Below are 15,670 nucleotides of genomic sequence, written 5' to 3'. Positions count from 1 at the left end.
GTCCAGGACTCGCGAGATTTTCAACAACACGGAAGTAACGTGTAATAAATGATGACTTGAATTACATGACTACCTACCACCCCTCATTATTGTTGGAAAACTAAACGTTCGGCACTGACTAAAAATTAGTAATAACATTTTAGAAATGGCCAGAATTTTAAGTTAGGTTCTATCTCATTTTTATTTTACAATTGCCATTGGTATAATTTTCTTTTTAACGGCCGTTAAGGCTTCATGTTTCGTCTGCAATTCACTGCAATAGTTACGCAACCACGCACATTTCAGTGTTTTTGGCAGCTGTACACTCAATCGGCACCGTTCGTCACTAGCTTCACTGCGGAATTATCATTAATTAACATCGCCATATCACATAATCAACTTATATTGTGCCTTAAAACCCTAACAGCCGAAATAATTGAAATGCACACACGATTTCTATCATTGAAAATTGAGAGACTTGCCATGTTTGTGTTTGCTGCTTCGCGTAAATCCCGCGCGGTGGCGCCACCGTGCGGAGTGGGGCCGATACGTCTAGTGCAGGGTTGTCATTTAGTTTTTGAATAGGTGGGTAATTCACCAAAGTAGATGGTTCATAACACCAGTATCTTCGGTTATAAGGTTATCGAGCTGATTGTTGTTGTCGTCATTTGGTGGCAATTGTGTAGAATCTACGCTTACTGCTGATTCTGACTCGTTATCAGTAACTAAAAATATTGAGTGAATTTTTTTGTAAGAATCATTATTTAAATTATTATAGGTAGGACACATCTTAGGCCTTTCGTTTTACTGAATTTATAAATGGTACGGGTGGGTGGCTCAAATAAGCAAGTAATTTCTATTAAACTTTGCTGACTAGAACGCCTAAATCAAATACCATCCCTACTTTTGAAAACGAAAGTAGGATTGGAATGAAAGAAATGTCAAATTACTTCCGGGTTTATCGCTGGAAAATGCGCGATAATTAAGTGCTAGTTTAAGGAAGCTTTGTTGTTGAACGCGATTCGTAATGGCTAACGATCATATTTTAACAATATTCTGGCGTTTACAGAACCCAAAAAATCCTAGCGTCTGTTGCCCCGGACATTTTCTGACATTTCATTCAGTGTAGTGATCGTCTGACCTTGAGCGCGATTTTGGCTGTGGAGTCGATTGCCACAGTTAGCTCGCGAAACCGGCCCGCATTCCGGCCCTGGCTGGACGCGCGTCTACCGGGTGGCGCGGACAACAGCTGAGAGAAAACTTTGAGGTTTTGAGTAGCCGGTTTATTGATACTTAATAGACGGCTAATTTAACCGGTTTCCGGCTGCAAATGACAACCCTGCTAGTGTATGCGATATCTCGTAGTTTTCAGTGAACATCGGAGCAAGCCATTGTGTTTGGATAACATGTTTAATATGATTCGTTTTCTATTTCAGAGCTCACTGCCAATTTCCGATTCAGTTCAGCAAGCTTTCAATATTGCTCAATAATGCTGTAAGTAAATCCTATTCTATACAATCATGCTATATATTTTAGATGAGAATATTTTCTTATTGGACGTAAGAAGCCATTTCGTTCTTGACTGTAGCCCATTGATGACTGGGCTGATACCAATTTACAAGAAAACATTAAGCTTTTGATTAAAGAATGAATTGTTATTCAGGTACAAGAAAAAGAAATATGTGTAGTACCTTATAGTTGATTATATGAAATGCTGCAAAGTCCCACCAGCAAAAACCTACAAGAAATTGTTCTTTGTATGGAACCATGGAACAATTTAGATGACACTACCGTCGAGCCAGGCTCCGCTATTGCTAACCTTACACAATAAGCCTCTCTCACCTGCCAACCACTCACCAGAACTCCTTCCTGGCAGCACAGTACATTCAGATTCAGATAGTTGTTGCCCAAATGAATGAGGAAATGAGTGTTAAAATTTTCATATTAGTTTCGATACAAAATGCTGATCATGGTGATGAAAATTAGTATGGATTCTTTTTCAGTATTACAACCAGTTTTGTATAGCGAGCAGTGATACGGCGGACATGGAGAGCCTGAATTTGATGCCAAATCAAGTCTCGCTTCATTCCTTCTCATTTCTTCCACAGAAAGAAGATGTTGGCAAAAAAATCGAGGTCTGTTTATATTTCTGCTTATTAGGACCATCTGAGTGGTAGAATCTTTTTGGGGCAAAAAGGGTGTTAAACTTTGATGGCACAAACCACGTGTATAACTATTGTTTTAATTATTTTTGTCAGAAGTTAGAAAAAAGACCATTTCTCTGAGGCCACATGGCCTATTTTTGGGGTATCAGAAAATTAGATAGGACACATTTTAAACTCCAGTAAACTCATTTACACTTCTTTTTGAAATGGATTTTCAAAAGGACATGTCTTAATGAAACATACTTCAATTAAGATTTGTGCAAATTCTTGAGAGCTTAATGATTCGCTCTATCCTAATTTCAGATAACATCAGTTGCATTAGAACTAGGCAGCGAAACGACTCGCTGTGCGGTTTTACATTGGTCCGGTGAAGCACTAGTTCAACAGCTACACCCAGGTTGTGAAGGATGCTATCTCCAACCTGTTGACGATGTCACGGTTGCACCATGGGAACGAATATCAGTCAATCCAGTTACCACGTAAGTGCTTCTCTCCGTTAGAGAAGAAATTGGAGCTTTCTAATAAGTGCTGCCTTTGTCAATTTGTCAGCCTGTATGGGACTTAAGTCAAGTTCAAGTTTTTAAACAAGTGCAAACAATTTTTAAACAAGCACAATTATAAAAGAGAGAGAAAAGTAGCTTTCTGTAAAAGAAAAGGAACGAAAGGAAAATGAAGAAATGAAGGGAAAGGAAATGATAGTTGATAATTTTTGACAGATTTCAGGAGAGTTTATATGAGTAAGCTAGAAAGTTCAGGGGGCCCAACGAGCTAGTGCTTTCTGTCTTCATCCGTTCATCTGTAGACGGAATCCAGTTATTTTGGGAAGTTTTGAAGACACTTCAATGGATTGTCCTGATATTTGGTTTATACACTCTCATCCATAGCCCTTGGCATTTGACAAGTGATTACTCCCAGTATATCCAAACAACTGGCCCAATCACAACTCCAAGATCATAATCAAGATGGCTGACTGGCCGCTATAGTTGTTTGCCAAGATCAGCACTTTAAACATAATTAAGTTTTCAATGGATAATTTGAAGAGGCTGAGGAAGAGAGGATCAATTTTCTTGATGTTTCATATCATATCTTAAGGCCTATCATCATAGAAAAATTTTGGTCGATCGGAAACGAGATGGCTGCCCTGTGATCTTTTCTGTGCTTAAAAAGTCATTTCTGGCCTGAATTCCAAGACCCGTAGCTTACTACCAGTTACAACTGACTGCAATTTTTCATTGAACTCTGTGATGTGTATATTTTGGGAAGGGATTTTCAACATTTACAACACAGTAGCTGATATGAGCCTCCGACCAATGAACTACCCACAATATCATTTTGCCAGGCATTCATTTTCCATTATGATACTGGGTATTTGAAACTAATATATGCATGGTTCATTAATCATGGTTCATTAATCATAAACATAGATTTATGTTGTACATGTTATCTTTCATATGTGTTTGACATGCTCTTTTCAATGCTGGAATTCCAAGCTGTACTGGACAGACAAGATTCAAACTATTTGCGCGATATTCTTGTGCGGGTTGTCTAAAGATATCTAATGAAATCTATATTTCTTTACAGCATTCTTCCTCGCCAGGCTCAAATAGACATTGTACTGGATCACGCCCCACCATCTTTAGTTAATGAATTCTACGCTATTCAAATTGCAATAAATAACAGCGAAGCTGGGAAAATAACGTGCCTCAGTTTGTCGGCTGGACTAAACGAGGGACAAGATGCAATGCTTGAACAAACTAGTATGTATGGATATATTTACGTAGTTCTATTCAGCTCTGATTTAATTCTGCAATTATGGGTCAGGGCTATGGACTACAATCCAGTCTACAAAAACTTAAACCTGAGTACATACCACTCCTGGTATTTAAAACCACAAAAAACGCTTTTCATCGAAATATTTCAAGCCAACAAAACGACATGCACATTTAAAAGAAACATATCATATACATGAATACATTGCATTTTATGGTGTACTGAAAATATTAGATGAGTAAAATAAGGGCCTACTTCCACAAGTGTGAGGTACATTTGGTTGAGTTTGAAAATATTGAACTCTTATAGGCCTAAACCAAAACTTTGGAACTTGGTCCAATGTTGATCTGAAGCAAATGGGTTTGGCGGTAATGTCTGTATTTTTTGTTGCAGCTCTTATGACATTGGATAAAGCTGAATTTGATGGCAAAGTCGTTTCCAGAAGAAAGGAAATATCATTGGCTGACCTGCAACCTGGAGAACAGGTATGTGCTTACATGGAAATAACATCTTTTAGATATACATGTAGATATTTGATTCATAATTGAGTGTTTAGATCTACAAGTAATTTGAAGCAGAAATAATCTATATCACAGATTTTTTTGATTGATGACGAAAAAATGACCAACAGTACAACTCTGAACAGTTAGGGAGTGACAAATCAAATAGCAAGAATGGTCATTTTAAAAAACAGCTATAGCTCAGTATATGCTATAGTGACTCAACTGATTTACGATAACCTAATGATCACCTAACAGAGGTTTTTGAAATGATTTTCGCCCCTTTAGATACATATATAATCTATTTCACAAGATTTTGACTTTAAAAAATAATTGATATCAAGCATTGGCCGGAATTATGTTCTAGCTTCCAGACATTCGCCATTTATGTGCACTAACTCATTGATATCATTTTGATGATGCTTTTAATGATAAATAGTCAGTTACTGACTATTAAGTTATTTCAAGTTGAATTTAGAATTCGAATGCACGCTGGACTACCAGAAAATTACTACTGGTAACCAGACCTAAATCTAGTAAAGATTGAATTTCGCCATTTGATATTGAGTTTCACTCAGCATATTATCGACATTCTCATCATTCACATCGTTCTGACATCAAATGCACTTCGAACCTGAGGTGGCAGGTGTCGGGTGTCTCATTGGTAGTTGCATAAGTCTTCTATTGTTGATTGATTGATTGATTGATTGATTGATTGATTTAGATGATTACCAAAGTACAAATATAAACTCATAACTAGTTATATATCATTCATTATACATGACAATCATCAGGACCTCGAAAATCATTATATGATTGTCAAGCTGTTGAACCCCTTATAAGGTTTCGATTGTTTCTGGGGTCCATTTTCCCAGGGTTTATATTAATTGCACAACCTTTGAAAATTCCACCTTCTCTGGAGCTACCATGTTTGTTTTGAATGAAGACCCTCATGACATCTATCGCATATCAGGCAGACCAAATAACAACACGGACACATAATTATGTCCAAAGCGCTCAGACGATGGGTGTTGACATGGGCGTAAATGTACATCCAAAATTCTCAGATAAATATATCATAAATGTACGCTCAAAAACCGATAAGGGATGACCTAAGATGATGATGAGGATGCATGACTCAAAAAGGTCCCGTTCGATTTCGGGTTCATGAAGTGCAATGCTAAAATAGAATGCCTCAGTCTTGATCATACTTTTAACCTTTACGTAGTATGTGTTGATAATATTTTCAGTCAAAAACTATGATGTATTTGAAATGTATGCAGAGAGGTGATAGACTCATATTTGTCAAGGTACGTGCTAAATCATATTTTGAAAAGCGTAAATATATGAAGAGCTATGAAACTGCCTCTTGTGCGATTCCTGAATTTGGGTATTCTCGTTAATTCAAATAAACAACTCTGAAAAAATCTGGTATTTCATATAAGGGTCTGAGTTAAAAACCATGCCATAATTGTAATTGATATTTATTTCATCCAACATATTTTCATTTATTCATACATACATGTATGTACACATATATTGTTAATTTCTTTCTGTACTCTTAGCAATTTTTTGTTTGTTTATTCAAATTAACTAAATTAATAATGATAAAATCAGGCCCTCCCCAACTTGTTATTTATCAGGGACCAGTTTCTCAAATGGGATTAACTTTTAAATAATCAACGTTTGGCAACCAAAAGTGCCAACTGGCGGGGTATGATGTATATTTAATCAGTAATTATTACTTAGAATGGTTCAGGGCCAGGGGCCACAATAAAACGGAATGAAATGGTAGGGAACAGAAAAAAAGTTTATTATATACCGGTAGAATTAAGTTTCAAATGAAATAAATTCATTTCTCATTATTAATTCATTATTGGTGAAAGAAATTAAACTTCTGCACAAAATTGGTAAACTTAGCTCCCTTTGCATGAGAAAAACCTGGCACTTAGTGGTAAAAATAGTTCAGTTTTAATTGCCAATCAATTAAGTTATCTTAAGCACTGAAGTGGTTAATCATTTTCTTATTAATTGACATGCTATGAATTCATTACATTAAGTGCTGTTTAAAGATTCATAACGATGTTACCATTTATCATGTATATGAAATGAAGCTATCTGGTGAATTTGTGTGATGAAAGCTAATGTCGTGACGTATGTATAAAAAACCTTTAATTCGTGACTTGCTTTTTGCTAGATTGTTTACGATGTCGAAGCGGAAGTTGATGGTAAAATCATCAGCTGCACTTGCCAAAAAGAGCAACAAGTGAATCTATCAACTGTTGCTCCATTTGAAGTCTCTGTGAAGCTGAATTCTCTCAAAGTACGTAAATAGGGTATGCTAAATGAAAACAGAAAACAATAAATCCTTCCTGAAGAAGAGGTGATCACAATTTATACAGATGCAGAGCAACCATCTCCTTCGACTCATTAGAAATCTCCCCTCCCCTCATCCCATAACAACCAATAGTAGAACTTGTAAATGCTCATTTAACTCATATACCAAATTGTTTCAGTGATCATCTGTACATCGATTATATAAATCGATTTCATGGCTCATGGTTGTATCATTTGACTGTGGATTTTCATAAATATTATCAATTTAACTCTTTTCCTGTGGAGGCCCGGTTTGTACGTATCAAATGAAATATCAGTCAACTGAAATACAAAATCATCTCAATTTAGGACAACCCATAAATTGTCATCATTATGATATACGCAATTGTTCAAACATCAATACCAGTAAATACTTCATGAAAATTGACAGAAATGTTCAATAAACTGACCATAAGTCTGAAAACTCATATGTTAGAACTTAAAGGCTCAATGTCTCATGAGCCAATAATGAACAACGCAAAAATTGAAGGACACCTCTGTTGACGGATGCTGGTTTGTAATTTGAATGTGTCTTGAAAGTAGATGTATCAGTTTCCGGTACTTGTAGCTTAAACGAAGGGTCTAGGGGCACCATACCCACTAGGTGAAAGGATTAACAATCTTCAAAAACCGCTGGTAAACTAATACAGGCATCAATTATTACTTTGAAACTTGACACAATCATGAAACATGTCACGAATTTGCAACTGATTATGGCTACAAAATATTGCATGTGGAAGTACCATTGCCAACCCCAATTTTCTTTTGTATTTCAGTTTGAAACTATTGAATGTGTACATGCTGATGAGCCTTTCTTCTTGCACTGCGGTATTCATTGTACATCGCCATGGCCTATTGAAATCCTAACTAGTGAAGTTAAACTGGTAAGATAGGAAATATGATTTAGGCTATGAAAAGATGAATAAAACTTGTATCTCATTTGGTCTACTAGAATCGTTCGATAGTCATAAAAGCGAAGAATTCTTTATAACCACACCACAGGACCTATGATTTATGATAAAAAGAATGTGTGGTGTGTAAGAAATGCACACACAGTTGTAATGAGTACTATTGAAAATGATCGTTCATTCTTTATCACCAGTTGTTCATTGTCAGTACAAATAAATCCTTACGCTGCTTACAGTTTCCCACCCAATATTGCTGGGGAAATTGGAAAATCTTGGAAAATTCCACTGCAGTGATATGTAGTGGATGTACGGCTATATTACCACTTCAGTGCAGTGTATTATCAAGGTTTTCTGATCGTTTGACTGAAAACCTTATAATTCCGTTGACTGTTTAAAAAAGTTTTTTATTCCACATTCCGCGTACTGAAAGTTGAATATTGCTGTCATTACCTGATTTTGAAGAAATGATGTAGCGATGCTGCATGGGAATTTTTACGAATATGCAATCACTAAAAAATCCCTGTTTGTTGTTAAACATGGCAGAATGACTTAAATGAAACAGCCACTATTTTTTGTACGATGCCATTCTGCTAGTTTCATGATGCTGTTGCTAAATTGAATAAGATTTATTGCTTTCATGTAACAGAAACAAAATCCGCACTGTCTTAAGGTGTATTTAAGGTCTTCAAATTAAAACAAATGTATTTGGCGGCAATGATATTAGTTCCCCATTGTGTGACTATGATTTGGACAGATTTATTTCTCCCAAGTAACCGAGTCATGAATGCAGAAAACCCGTTATCACCGCTGTGCAGCTATATTTAGTTACTGATATTAATGTTTGATAGGTGCTATCTTCTTTCAATAGAGATTTAAGCTTATTAACAATTACATGGAGACACTGTAACGATACACGCAATATTGGGTGGGTGGATTATACACTGCATAGCAGGGTACTTGGAGAAAAAGCGTTTAGACTGGTACGGACTACAATGCGACATGTCATTTCCATGTGTGTATAGTTAGTGGTATTGGCATGTTATCTTTTATGGTGAATATCATTTGCGTATTTCAGTCCCACTATGTACAGGCTGGCGATGAAAATATTAAGTCATTGTTGGATTCGGTGTGTCTGCAGAAGTCCGAGCACGCGGCCGAGTGTTACTGTCTAATATCACCTCCCGCTATTCAACCCAGTATTCCACTTGGGATTTATACTGTATACTGGAAAAGGTAAAGTAAGGGACGGATACAGGTTTTTATTTGACAGTATTTTTTGCCCTTAATGGGGCAATAGATCTTGAATAAGGGCAAATCGGGGAGAAATTTGTATATCTGACAAGGTACCGTATGTACCAGAGACTCAATACAAACAGGAGGAAAACAAAAATGCTACAATCATAAATTGATGTAGATAAATTTTCAGTAGTAACTGCCTAATTTTAGAGGATTTTTGTGCATTAGGAGAGCTATAAGGCTTTATTGATTTGGAGGTTGGGTTGAAAGTGCTTGTCTTTCGAACTTTGCCGCAAAATCTAGAGAAATCGATGATAGAAATAGTTGATTACCTACTGATAAATTCAAAGGATAGATGTATAGTGAAATATTTGGGTATTTTGTTTTCTACCAAAGAAAGAACACTGGAGAAGATCATCCATATGTGACGACAACGATGACATTACCAACGATATCCGTCGAGCATATTCCTTTGTTCGTCGAGGCAGATTTTCCATCTCATGGCAGTGTACGTGAAAGTCTACCAGTTACGTATACGATACACAACAAAACAGCGTACGTACAAGAAATCGAAGTGATTATGGATAACTCCGAGGGATTCATGTTTTCTGGCCATAAACAGGTAGGCCTATGTGTTTATGATATTCATTTCCGAATTTTCATCCCTTACCTCAAACATTCGATGCTTTATAATCTGTTTTCCCTTTATTGATCATTCAAACTTATAGATGGAGACATTTTTTAGCCCAGCGGGAGGGCAGCCATCCAGATATTGTTCCCATTCTACAGTTTGCCGTTTTTGACACAGGGACTTGTCACGACTGATAATGGATGAGACCAATGATGGGGGTACCAGTATCCCTGCAACTGTATAATAAAATAACAAGGGTGGCAACAAATTTTCAATCTGACAATGACTTCTCCACTTCAATCGACTGTAATTCCAAAAATTCTCAACCGATTCACATGAAATAAGCTTTAATACAACCTAGAAGACTTTCTGCTTCGAACGAGCCTACAACCACCACTCTCCGACAATTATCTCACAACGAAATCACCTTTTTTTGACGAGAGATAGCTCAAAATGGAGGTGTACCGATTCTATGGTGGACAGCAAAATGGTCGTTTTTTTCAATTCAAACGATGATTTCTATGTGAGATCTTAGAGAAAACCCCAACAAACCATACATTTTTTAAAACTACGCGGTCATACCTGTACGCTTATCTCATTTATTTGTATAATCCACGCGATGGGTGAGCTCACAAGCTCAAAATCGAAAATGAGGACGAACACGGCGTTCAACTTGTCATCAACTGGGCGGCCATTAATCACGTGATATCGTAGTAACGGGCTAAATATTTCACGCGCATTGATTGGCTTAGAGATTTCGAAAAACATTACAAAATTTATTAAAAGTTCTGTTAATTAATAAAATATCCGTATTATGAAAATATAGTGCAACATTCGTCTGAGGGGTGGTATTATTAGCAAACATTTCCTTTTTTCAAGTCTACAGACGTAGACTTGTCGCGGTTTTATTAACATAGCCCGAACCTGCACGTCACGTGATTAATGGCCGCCAGCGCGATAGTGCGAGGTGACTTTTTCGTATATTTGTTCGATTTTGAGCTTGCGAGCTCACCCATCGCGTGGATTATACAAATAAATGAGATAAGCGTACAGGTATGACCGCGTAGTTTTAAAAAATGTATGGTTTGTTGGGGTTATCTCTAAGATTTCACATAGAAATCATCGTTTGAAGTGAAAAATACGACCATTTTGCTGTCCACCATAGAATCGGTACACCTCCAATTTGAGCTATCTCTCGTCAAAAAACGGTGATTTCGTTGTGAGATAATTGTCCTAGAGTGGTGGTTAAAGGCTCGTTGGAAGCAGAAAGTCTTCTAGGTTGTATTAAAGCTTATTTCATGTGAATCGGTTGAGAATTTTTGGAATTACAGTCGATTGAAGTGGAGAAGTCATTGTCAGATTGAAAATTTGTTGCCACCCTTGTTTTTTATATTATACAGGGATAGTGGACCTGGTCATTGATATTGGTTTTATTCATTCAGTATCAATTGTGACAAGTCCCTGTGGTTTTTGACTTGATATAGGTGTTTTAGGTTGGAGGAGGATGATTCCTATTGTTTTTGACCTATGTAGGTTATCCAATATGGCTGCCACAGTCATTTTGGTGTGTGAAATACCCATTTTGGAGCTTGTTCCCGCTCTACAATCGACAGTTTCAGACTAATTTTCTTACAACTTGATCTGTGGTTTTACGATAGAAGAAGGATGAACTTTATTTTTTTTAACGTATAGGATAAGTCATCCAAGATGGCCACCACAGTCATTTTGGTGTGTGAAATAGCCATTTTGAGGCTTGTTCCCATTCTATAGTCTACAGTTTTATACTGATTTTCTTATGACTTGATATGTGGACTAAAGTCATTAGGAGAATGAGCTCTACTGTTTTAGATCTATGTAGGTCATCCTAGTTGGCCACTTCAGTTATGTCAGTGTCTAAAATAGCCAGATTTGAGCTTGTTACTGCTCCAGGGCCCAGTTTCACAAAAAGGTTTAACTCTCAAATCGATTTAATTTCTTCATTAATTCAGCTTATCTTAGATCGATTTAGGACTTAATCCTTTTTGGGAAACTGGGCCCAGTGGAGAGTTTTAGATCAATTTTCTTTATACTCCATACTTCTTTCATACTTGATCTGTGGTTTTAGATCAGGTATCCAATAATGTGACAATATCGTACTTTAAGTGTACGTTTCAAAAGATTTTGGTTTCATTTGTTTTTCCATGACTTTTGTGAAGCATTTGTTTATAAAATAAGCTGTCCTGTGTGTTGCAAGTTGTTTTACATCATTTTCTCTCAGGATCTATTAAAATTACAAACATTATTGAGTCTAAAATTCCGATAATCATTATTTCCTAGATGTCATTCAAGAATTTTCGTTATAATAAATGAGTTTTATTAAAAGTTGAAACTGACCAAAGTCAAGTCCATCTAAAGCAATTTCTTTCTTGTTTTCAGGTGCACTTTCGAATACTGCCGTTGAGTAATCATAAGTTAATGTATAACTTATTCCCGTTAGCTCCCGGTTATATAGAACTACCGAAATTCCAAGTGAACATGATGCGTTTCGCCGGCTTAATGACTGATATCGTACCGAAAATGTTGCCTTCGCACATATTTATCAAGGCAAGTGCTAAGCTAAATGAGGATCCCAATTCTTAGGAGATCTTCTTGTACATTTATAAAATGTGTGTACGTGTTCGTCATCGAAATGTATTAAGCTTTTTGGAGTTTTCATTTTCTGATTGCTTTGATGGTTAGGCATAAAGCTGCATACGAAAGAAATGTATGAAGTAAGATGTCATTATCTTAAGTGATCTGGATCATTTTGGATGAATGTATTTCATTTGGTTCATGTAAAATGTGAAGATAAATTATATTCTATATTGAAGTTCATTGAAGTAAATAAGACCCAAATGAGATCAAAATTTTGAATAAAAGATTTGCATTTTAATTGATACAAAGAATTCAGCCAGTTATTGTAACTTAAGTTTCGAATTTGGATGAGGTCAATTTCATCCCTCATATTTCTTTGAAGGTAATACCTATGCCTAAGTTGTCTTGTATGCAGCTTACATATAGTAAACTTTGAGCCAAGTTACACAGCTGTGACTGCAATCCATAATGGTCTTAACCATTTTAGTGCTGACTAATTAATACCTGAAAGTGCTGGAGATTATTTGAACATTTAAAAAGATTTTACCCCAGTGTGTTGTATAATGGGCACACTGCTATAGTGCTTCTACACTGTGCCACGGTGTATCGTTAGTAACTAATATTTTACTATGTTGGACAGGTGATGCCATTTTTTAAATAGAGATGAAAATTAATTACTAATACATCAATACACCGTGGTGCAGTGTACTGATTTTGCAGTGTAGAAGCACTGAAAGGATCAAATGATGCCACTAGTTGCAACTAACTAGTTGCAACTAGGGCTTAATTGGTAGATGATTCTATACAACTGAAATCCGCTAAGATTGGCCTTAAAATCTAGGCCCTAACTGCACAAATGGCGCCTGATGATTAAGTTGAGTCAACTGAGCCAGAGTTTACTGTATTTTTAGAGATTTGTGATACCTATTCAACTATTGTGCTGTGATGTCCCACATTTGTATGTAATTCATTCAGTTATCCAAAATACCTTCTATGATTTCACTTTCATTATCAAAAAACCACTATGTACTGTCATTTCATTGGTAAATGTGGTTAATGTTGTTTCATTTCGCGTTACATTGTACTGTGTTATACATTCTAATTTTCAAGTTACTTTTTCAGTTCACGATTCAAAATATTTTACTTCAAAGTGTCATCGTAAATTTGTGGAAACTTTTTGTTAGTCAAAATGATTAAAACTGGAAAACTGACTGATCGAGTACATGATGTATCTTATACTGTTATATCGTATAATGAAGTCTGATGTTTATTTCCGAGGATGATCTTGGAAATATCGTGATGTTACTGTATCGTATTGTACATATATTGTACCAAAGATGCACAGTAGACACTGCTTGCCTCGGATCTCATGGGATCAATAAATTTTCTCCGAGGTTTATGAATTCTGGGGCAGTCGGAGCAGGGATAGGTCGTTATAATGATGAACTAGAGTAATACCCGTGGAAACCACGGGTGATTTCCTTTGGCCCAGAACTTCAAACTGTTCAATTCTTTCGCAATGGAATTAAGTCGGGCCATTTAAAATCTATGTGTCCATGCCCGTGGAGACCCTATGAGCTTTGATGACCTGTACCCGTGGAGACCGGGAACTATCAGAGGTAAACAAAATATGTATGGTGTTGTGCGGGACTCGAACTTCTGACCCAGCAGGTGCCAGTCTTGTACTCTACTAACTGGGCCAGTGAAACAGCATAGTGATACAGTACTGTAGAATTGTTATGGTGCAGTAAGAGTCTATGATTAGAATTCCTGCTAACTGATTGGCTGAAATTTTGTCTGCCTCCGTTTGGCCTCCTATAAATATTTTCCACCCGTTTATACCCGTTGCATTAGTATATACAATGATTGACTACCACACAAAATTTCAAGGCCCAAATTTCAAGGCCCAAATCTTCTCCACGGCGACGCTATTTGGTACATAGTTTCGTATTAATATATAGATTGCAGTAAGAAAATAGGGTCTATACATATTGTCTGGGGCATTCAATAATCTGAGGCAATCAACTCCAGGGTTAACGGAGTCTACTGTATAATGGATGTGACAATGTATTCATACTAGATGTACAATGGATGTGCCAAAGTTTATGGATTTATCCTATGGGCATATTGAGAGTGATTTTTTGGTGGATGTGTACATTGGATGTTCTTTGTTGTATGTACAATGGATTTTCTCTAGGTGTACATTGGCAGTTCCATGATTATATGAACAATTGAAGTTATGAACATCGGAAGTTCCATATATGTTGGATGTTTGCTAGGTGTACCTTGGCAGTTCCATATATGTACATTGGGTGATTTCTAGGTATACATTTGCAGTTTCATGTATGTACAAATGATCTACTAAAGGTGAACAATGGGATTTCCATGTATGTGCAATGGATCTACTCTGTACAATATACATACTGTAGGGGTATGGTGCACAATGAATGAAGTTGCATATTTGATATGCCATATGTGCAATGAATAGAGGTGCCCAATGTATGTAAAAATCTGTACATTTTGTGCTTCGGTACTTGAATTAGTGTACTATTTCATACATAGATCTTCATCTCTTACTTTCCTCTATAAATTTCTCCAGTTGTTCCATGTTCGTTTATCTGTCTTCAAAGTGTTGATGTCATTCCGTGAAATCTGTATCATTGACAAAATAATGTTAATACAAATATATTATTAGCACTTCATCGACAGGTAATTATGCATGTGGCGTTGCAGCCAAACGCGCTTATATCGGATCAGTTTAATTAGAATTTTTTATCTAATCCAGATATTATTTTCGGTCCACCGATACATAAATGTATGTAAAATATGTTTAATCCAGATTTCTGATAGACTGGATGGATTCATCAGGCCAAAATGATCCTGTTTAAGCGAGTTTGTTGGTATAATAACTTACATCTATGAGTCTTGAGACTAAATCCTGAAAATCATCTCACAGTTACTTATTCTTACATATGAATGTGAAGTAAGACAATTGAGTGAATTTTCTGAATATTATATGTCAACATCATCTCTATTTCAGCCGAGTGGAAAAGAAATGCAACCAACGTTGGTTTAACACATTTAGAAAAATGTAGCGTAACATAATGCTAGTCAACTGTAAATTCAAAGATTAATAATTATATTATTTATCAAAATACTTATAGTTTATTTGAGTATTAAGGAGGGGGGTTTTCAGTTGAGTGAGTGGGCTGTGCACTATTTTCTCTGAAATGTCCATATAGCCCCAGCCGGTTAAGCATTTTCATAGATAATTGGTCAAACAATTTAAAGAAGTTTATAGCCGCGTTCACACGACAACTAGTTAGACCAGTCTAAATGGGACCGTACCTGGTCCGGTCCAAATTTAGACCGGACCAAATTTTGGTGAGCGTTCACATGGCGTTTTGAAACGCGGTGATAAAATCGCTTGTCACCAGGCCCACAAGATGTCGCCATCTGCTAAATAATCAATTGCGCCTGGATGAAGTCTTG

General features: G+C 36.4%; 1 protein-coding gene across 1 annotated transcript in view; it reads left to right on the top strand.

Annotated features, from left to right (window-relative positions):
* The window catches only part of LOC141898679 (trafficking protein particle complex subunit 11-like), a 44,343-nt gene extending 29,046 nt beyond the window's left edge, over positions 1-15,297 (top strand). The window contains exons 18-28 of the mRNA XM_074784714.1: positions 1,416-1,473; positions 1,983-2,114; positions 2,448-2,623; positions 3,726-3,901; positions 4,308-4,399; positions 5,665-5,724; positions 6,612-6,737; positions 7,567-7,674; positions 8,774-8,931; positions 9,331-9,556; positions 11,981-15,297. Coding sequence (XP_074640815.1) covers positions 1,416-1,473; positions 1,983-2,114; positions 2,448-2,623; positions 3,726-3,901; positions 4,308-4,399; positions 5,665-5,724; positions 6,612-6,737; positions 7,567-7,674; positions 8,774-8,931; positions 9,331-9,556; positions 11,981-12,184 — 1,516 coding nt within the window. The 3' untranslated portion in view covers positions 12,185-15,297. The remainder of the gene's footprint in view (positions 1-1,415; positions 1,474-1,982; positions 2,115-2,447; positions 2,624-3,725; positions 3,902-4,307; positions 4,400-5,664; positions 5,725-6,611; positions 6,738-7,566; positions 7,675-8,773; positions 8,932-9,330; positions 9,557-11,980) is intronic.
* The last annotated feature ends 373 nt before the right edge of the window (positions 15,298-15,670 follow it).

This window comes from Tubulanus polymorphus, chromosome 2, assembly GCF_964204645.1.
Source record: "Tubulanus polymorphus chromosome 2, tnTubPoly1.2, whole genome shotgun sequence".
NCBI lineage: Eukaryota > Metazoa > Nemertea > Palaeonemertea > Tubulaniformes > Tubulanidae > Tubulanus > Tubulanus polymorphus.
Note: the sequence above shows the minus strand (reverse complement) of the source record. Positions and strands in the feature narration are given on the sequence as shown.